Here is a 7723-nt window from a genome sequence, read left to right on the forward strand (position 1 = left end):
GTGAACAGAAGAAAGTATTTAAATCCCCAGGAGTGCTGGGTTGAATGCAGGCAGGGTGTGACACACAGCTATCAGACCAGACAACATGGCATGCAGAGCCACCTGCGTCCCACATACCCAGCCAGAAGGTTTTCCACAAACCCAAAAATCAAATAAGGTTTTGAAGGGGACTGCTAAAATTGGCCAAGGAAAGTACTGTCACTGGTGGGGACACTTACCTACCAACTACTTGCAAACTTTGAGAAGTGTAACACGTGAGACAGTCACTCAGGGTTCGACTGTGTCAATCGTCACCAGAATAACAACACGGGAAACAGCAGAAGGTGCCTGGCTCAGCCCCCGGGTGCAGTCCTGGGGTATCTGCACGATGGCTCACACAAATACGGGAGCTCCGAGGGCATTCCTTGGGGAAGGTGCAGGGGTACCCGTCTATAAGCCCTTGCTCCCCTTTTTATCCAGTGATGGATGAATATCTTAAGAAAGACTTAGGGAATGACTTACTTTCAGTGCGTATTTTCTTCTGCTGCATTATTGTGATCTGTTTCTTCAACATATCCAAGGAGGCTATTTGTTCCTCCCGACTGTGTGTTAACTTGACCAGCTCTTTCTGCAGGTTGAGCCACTGCTTCTGTAGTGTCATCATCTCAGAATTACGTTCTTCTGTCTCCTTGGTCAGCCTGTTGATCTCAATTTCCAATGGTCCCAATTCTTGCCCCTGTATGAGGGCAAGGTTTGGGATAAATCAGGCAGGAGCTGCTAGAGCACTCATTTATAGCATCCTTGCAAAAGGCCAGCTCAACTGCCGAGATGCCTACTGAATACTTCAAGCACACTGTTATTTTGTTGGTTAGTTACTTTCTGCATCCATTTCCCATGAGCTGGATGGGACTAATAATCCCTTGACCTCACAGGAATAAACGCAACACAAGCCCAAAAAGTTCTCAGCCTCTGGTGAGAGGGCCTCCTAAGCTCCTACAGCAGGTACAGCTGGACGGTCAAAGCTTGCGAAGCGTGTGCCACAGCACTCATTTTGCATTGGCACCCACAAAGGTCTCACAGTGCTGGGACAGATCTGGGTGTCATCTCCATGGGGACAGTGACCAAGCCAGATAAGTCACTCTGCCTATTCCATCCTCCCCTCCTCAGCCTTGGCAGATCCTATAGTGAGATCCTATTTACTCCCAGAGTACTGAGGCCATTCAACACGTTCATCAGGGTAAACAGCTCCTTGCAGCAGCCTGTGCCAGGCACACCCTCATTTCACAATTCCCTACCGCCAGCTCCTCTTCGCACGCATTATGAACTGTGTGACAAATGTAAACACTGGTGTTAACCAGCGCAGCTTTTAAATCACAGGACTGATGCCTGAAAGTTTTAACTAACCAGCACTTATGCAGTTACATTTATCAAGGGTATTTGTGGTCATCACACAGAATAAAATCAAGTTTGGGATTGACACGTAAAGGTACACACCCCCTGCTGAGCCAGAAGCATCTCCATCCTCTTCTTGTACTGGCTGATGACAAGTTGCTTGTTCTCAGTCAGGCGACTGCACTTTGCAATCTGACTTTCAATGTGGCCGATCAGATCACGAACATTTTTTATTTCCTTGTCTAGTTCACAAAGTGTTTCTTGGAGAATCGTCAGCCTGCCGTTGGTGTGAGTTGCATCCAGAATAACCTGTGCCACATCATTCTCCACCTTGGCAAAATGCAGCTCCTAGGAACATCAACAGACAGAACACAGGTGACTGTCACCAATCTGGAATGCCCACCTACCAAAGCACAGGAACCAGGATTTAGGTGCTATTCCCCGGTCTGTACTGCAAGCTGCTTACCACCTCTGTCACAAACTCAGTAAACCCTCACTTGCAGACCTGAAAACCAGAATGAAGACGCTGACCAAACACCCTTGGGAAACACTGCTCTAGGAGGTTTCCTTCCCCTGCCCTCCCAGATGGAAGAGCTGCCGTACCAGGTCTGTTCTTCTCCTGTGAATTTTTGCAGCCAGCTGTGAGAAGTGCTTTGCAGCTTTGCTGGACATCATCTGGTCCTGAAGCTTTGCCATGATTTCATTCTCCATCTGCTCTTTGGCATCAGTTCCTTTCTCTACGTCCTTGCTGATAGACAGCAACTCATTCAGACGAGCAGCTTGATCCTAGAAGGCAGGGAAACCAGAGACAGGATCACTACAGCTGTTTGGGGAAGGGCTTAAATATCCGTGTCCAATTCAAAAGGATTCTTTGTCCAAGTAACTCTTCTCACCATCTTGGTCCTGTCGAGGGTCTGCTCTGTCTCACGGAGAACACGAGTATAGGTGCCAAATTCGACCTTCAGGGCCTCCTGCTTTGACAGGCACCGGGCAATCAGTTTCCTTGTCGTGTTGGCATCATTCTGTGAACGGCTCAGGATGGTGACAAGCAACTCATTCTTCTCCTCCTCCTTCCTGATGGACCTTCTACAGCCATGGATGTCCGTTTCCAGGGACTTGAGGTCATGTCTGTACTTGCTGGAAAGACAAATCAGATGGAAAAATCATCACAAGGATTGATTCATGTGCTGAACAGTCAGTCATCTACAAATTCCTCTTTTCAAACATGCTATTGCAGCAACAACTGACCAGGAAGGCAGAGCTTTAGGAAGGCCAGCCTGCTGGGACAGTGCCGGAGACATTCGGATTTAAAAGGAAATGTATGTAGGAAAACTAATTCCTTCTTTCAGTCCTGTCCCCACCCTGCCATTCTTACCAGGATGCCACCGTATAAAAGCATATTGTTTGTTCTCAGAGAATCAGTCAAGCTTTAAGAGTTCAGACCAAATAAACTCTTCCTCTGGCACCAACAGGAAAGTCTTCCTGAAGATTTCTAAAGGCATCACAAAATCCTAACCGAAAGCAGTAGATAAGTCCTTCTTGCTGTCTAGCTCTTTGTATTGAGAAACGTTGCAAAGGTGAAGGAATTCTTTTAAAGGAATAAAATATGGAAAGAAAAACTCTAAACAGCTTTAAAAACCCACACATTTCAAAGGAGACTCGTGTTTTGGATAAAGAAAATACTAACAAAGAACTGTACTTCTTATCCTTTAACATTATTACGTGTTTTAGGGCAGCAAAGTTGTTCCATCTGACATATCCTACACACGCAGTAAGAAACTTGACAGAAAACATACTGCCCCTGTTAGAACCCCTCCAAACCACCCACGGTCTCTCCTGCACCTGTTTTCAGACACTTTACCTCAGCAACTCTTGTGCAGCGATATACGCCTCGTCCCTCTGCTTCATTCCAGCCAAGCTACTGTTCCAGTGGTTCATCAATCGCTTTTTCTCCATGTTAATAGCCTGCACCTCCATACAAGCCTAGGGGAGAGTTGGTAGGATGAATCTGAACTGTGCTGAAAAACCAAATTCAGGTTACAATGCAATATTGGGCAGGAACAGTATCAGCTAATATGTGTCTGGTTAATTGTCACACCAGACCACAGGGCACAGGTCTGCAAGAAAAAAAAAAATGCAGAGAAGGTGGGGGGGGGGGGGGGGGGGGGTTTAAGGGCATGGCGGGGAGAGATTTACAGGCAATTCTTAAGGGAAGGGGGAAAAAAAAAAAGAGTCTTCATTCCTGCAAACAGGAACAAACCACTCAACTCTGGCCCAGATTGTACAGACCACGTGAGCATGAGCCAGGGGGGGATCAGTCCTTCCAGAGGGAAATATTAACCAGAAGTGGAAAAAGCACCTTCCTACCTCATTTACTGCTTGCCGAGTTACTTTTGTGTCCTGTGCCTGGGCCACAAACTGAGCTTCAAAGAGAGCAATCTGTTCTTGCAGTTCGTAGGCTTTTCTTTGTAAGCGCTCTACTAGAAGGTCCTAAAGAGTCAGAGCCAAACCGTGCAGGATGAGTACCATCATCTCAGCCTTAACCAACTATATTCTACGAGAACAGCATAGGCTAGAAAAGCGATTAAATTGGAAACTAGGTTTGATTTGATTCCTACTCCAACTTTTCCATTCATATACAAATGACTCATGAACGCAGCCCTGACAGCTTGCAAGAGAACGAGACCTTCTTTGCTGATTTTTTTATTATCCCACCTGCAGTAGGAAATTGGTATTTCAGATGGGCAGCAGCATTCACTCGTGTCAGCACGGATGATATTGCGCCATCTCTCCAGCAGCTGGGAATCTTAATAATTTATGTTTTAAAATACTTTGTTAAAAACCCATCTAAAACCATTGGATTTCCACTGTCTGCATGGAATTCTGCATTAATAACAGCAGCCTGGGTCCTGCTGCAAGCAGAAGGCAGCAGAGGGAGCTCCAGCGCACCAACCGGCTCAGCTCATTTCCAAAGTTCACTTTTCCCTGCGAAACTCACCGGGACTCAGGATAATTATCAATACCTGAACGTACCATACTTCTTTACTAAATATCTTTCTGCCCCCACACCCCCTTCGCTTGAGTGAAGAGTGATTTACTGTTAGAAGGCTTGTCAAAAACCTTGGGGCAGTACGTGTCGCTATCTTGGTGGTGGGAATTCTTTTCTTTTTTAGAAACACCTGTGGGGTTTTTTCAGTTATTTGGAAAAAATATCCCCACGTGTGTTCCATGATTCAGTCACTACAGCCTTCCTTCTGACAAGGCAGCACATCCTCCAAGACTCACCACTAACTGTGTTTATTGATTTTAAAGCAGACAGTTTTACTCGATACCTGTTTTTTCTTTTCCACCTCAGCCTGGACCTTCTCTGCCTCAGCCCTCTTTGTCGACTGTTTCATTAGTAAAATATTGTGATGCATCTCCTGGTCCATATTCTGCATGTAGAAGAGATGCAAGGCCAGGTTTTCAACCTGGGTCTGCATTGCAGAAACTGGGGAGGCAAAAGGAAAAATATTTACAGAGAATTACGTTTGTGGGACACAGTTTAAGCAGAGATAAAAGGGAAAGAAATTTAGAAGCACCCAAAGCAAAACCCACACACACACCAGATAAATCCGCCCTCCCTGAAATAAGAATTCACATCAGCTTGGAGTATACCTCCACCAGCACAAAAAAAGAACAGTTTTAGTCCTAAATACCTCACTGGAAGTACAACATAGAAACATGGTCTTAGAAACAATAGAAATTATATGGGAACCAGGAATATCTGTGAAACTTTTCAATGAGTGCATTATTCCTAATGAATTTTACTGTATTTTTCAGTCCAGTGCTTGACTTACATTTGAATTCATTCGTCCACCTAGTATCAGAATTAGGAAATATTACAAGGACTGCCTCAGTCACCTTTCTTGCGTTCATCATCTGTGTTCTGACACATTTTCTTGTAGGTAAGTCTGAGGCCCTCCAGTTCCTCTTCCAGCTGCTGGCGCACCGTGGCCGTCTGGGAACGGCGGTCGTGGCTCTTCTCCAGTTCCACCTGCAGATGGGCCAGCTGCTGCTGCGCCCCATAAAGAATCACCCCAAGCTCTTCTCTCTGTACTTTGCCTTTCTTCGTTGCTGTCCTCTGCAAACACAAGGAAATCAGCTCAGTCCCCTCAGCTTAGACAGGGATGGGCTGCTGCAGGAAGGCAGAGATACAATGCCATGTACCAGTTCCTGAAGGTCTAGGTTCACTTTTTCCATCTGCTTGGTGAGGTAATTCTTCAGGGCAGCCTGGAATCTTCTCATCAGAGGCTGTAAAGAAGTACAATGTTGATAAACTTTGACATACTTTTGTAAATAAATTATGAAGAAACCCTACTGCTACTCCCACTACTAAATAAAACATTTTCTGCCATAGACACTTGCACTCTTATTTTAGCTACACTCACTGTAAGAAGTGAGAAGAGTTATATAGCAGGTCTTTTTTGACATCAGAAAGTGTTAGAAACATATTGAAGGAGCTACATCTGAAATCCCATCCACTCACTCTTGCTGCCAGTGCTTCTTTTTCAGAAGAGTAGCAGATCTGCCCCGCTACGTTACTTGCTTCTGAACCTGCAGCTCTGGGGTTAATATTCAGGGAGCAGATGCATTCAGGAGTCAGTACTTTTGCAAAAGCTATTTTTAAACGTAGTTTTAGCATACAGCTAAGCCACTGCTTACAGTTTACCTCGCACGTTTTATACGGATAAAAATAGCAAGCCTGCAAAGAAGAATGACAAGATTTGAGGACTTCTCACATGCTCTGGATCCAAGACAACCAGTTCTGCTTCTTCTACAGTTTCTCCACTTCTTCTGCTTATTTCATTTTCCTCAGCTCCATGCTGCTGGCGTTCCTCTTCCCATCTTTGGTCACCGTGCTCACTAGTAAGCTGTCCGAATTGCTCGAAGGCAGACTCTGAATGGAGAGAAATGTGTTCTCCAATGTTACCTGGACCCCACCCCCCAAAAAAGACAAAGAAAAAGGCTCCGATTTCATAGTGTTATGCCCCCAACTGGATTCACAATGATCATAAAGGGAGAAAAGTAGGAACTGTGCTTGATAGATGGTATCAAATGTTCTACTGTTAACAAGGAACGGAATGATACCTGACTCTGCGCAGCTGATCAGTTCCCCTGACAATGCAGATGTCTGCGGAGCAGCTCCCGAAGGAAGGGAAGGGTTTCCCCCCTCTGCCACTGGCTGCTCCATGTCACCCAGTTCAGGAGGGCAACTGTCTGATTCCACTTTGTCCAAGAAAGCCTCAGGAGGTTTTTCCTGAAACATAAAATCCATCACCTGACACAGCTTTCCAATCTCAGCCTCTTTGCTCCTAAGAAATCTGCTTATTGTTGTGATCATGAGACACGAACAACGCAGACAGAGAATCAACAAGGGGACCTTGTTCTAAACCCAGCTCACAGATATAATGGCAAAGCTGTGTCACTCCTGAGAAAGGAAAATTTTCACATATAAAGCATAAAAAAGGAACCTCTCCAGTTTTATCAGAGCTTTTGTCTACTTTGTGCTTGACCAATTAGCTTCTCTCTGTTCCAGTTAGGATAGGTTTGGCATTTGCAGCAATAAAACCACAACAGGAGTTACTGGTCACACATTCTGTAAGGTTTTATACATTATTACAGAGTCTCACTTCTGCAGAACCAACGAACGGCTCTGTAGCTTCACCGACTCCTCTTTCTGCTGGGGGAAAGGTCTCTTCTTGTGCCTCCAGAGGAACAGGCTCTTCCTCTTCACTGCCATCCCCCTTCTCTGTCTCTGTCGCCTAGCACACAACACAGGCGAAAGGCAGAACAGCAGCATTATAACGGGCCGAGTGCTTTGTTTAATGTTAATGCAATGATACCGTAACAGCTGCTTTTTGTCACAGGAGCTTAATTTAGAAGTTTAATCTCATTTGCAAAAATGGTCACCTAGCTAGCATGGAAGATAGCAGAGATCCTGACAAAAACCCTACACACCACTTTTCATTTCACATGTTTCTAGCTCACGTCTATTTTAAAAATTCTTATTCTCTTCTTTCTTTTTAAAGAGGCACTGTTTTATTCCACACCATCATTTGCTAAATTCAAATATTGTGCAGTACCAATGGAAGAAAAAACCCATCACCAGCAAACCTCAAAAAAAAGAGCCTGAGTACATCCATCTGTGGATAGCTGCCTTTTCAAAGTGCCTGCAGCAGAAGTGTGCTATCCAAGAGGTGGGGGAGCAGCGCCGACGCCCAGACACCGCTGACACGGGGCTGTAACTCCAATCCCCTCCCAGGGGCTTTTTTTATACGCGGGGCAAGGCTGCGATAACGACTCGCTGGTT

The 7723-nt window shown here is 45.3% G+C and overlaps 1 protein-coding gene across 1 annotated transcript in view; it reads right to left on the minus strand.

Moving 5' to 3' along the window:
• CCDC40 (coiled-coil domain containing 40) overlaps positions 1–7175 on the minus strand; it is a gene marked incomplete at its 5' end in the record, with an annotated part of 10067 nt that extends 2892 nt beyond the window's left edge. The window contains 12 exons of the mRNA XM_010072906.1: positions 497–715; positions 1474–1719; positions 1975–2157; positions 2265–2508; positions 3233–3354; positions 3739–3861; positions 4704–4861; positions 5275–5494; positions 5581–5664; positions 6153–6310; positions 6502–6670; positions 7044–7175. Of these exons, the coding sequence (XP_010071208.1) occupies positions 497–715; positions 1474–1719; positions 1975–2157; positions 2265–2508; positions 3233–3354; positions 3739–3861; positions 4704–4861; positions 5275–5494; positions 5581–5664; positions 6153–6310; positions 6502–6670; positions 7044–7175 (2058 nt within the window). The remainder of the gene's footprint in view (positions 1–496; positions 716–1473; positions 1720–1974; positions 2158–2264; positions 2509–3232; positions 3355–3738; positions 3862–4703; positions 4862–5274; positions 5495–5580; positions 5665–6152; positions 6311–6501; positions 6671–7043) is intronic.
• Positions 7176–7723: the final 548 nt, after the last annotated feature.

This window comes from Pterocles gutturalis, unplaced genomic scaffold, assembly GCF_000699245.1.
Source record: "Pterocles gutturalis isolate BGI_N339 unplaced genomic scaffold, ASM69924v1 scaffold41757, whole genome shotgun sequence".
In the NCBI taxonomy this organism is placed as follows: domain Eukaryota; kingdom Metazoa; phylum Chordata; class Aves; order Pterocliformes; family Pteroclidae; genus Pterocles; species Pterocles gutturalis.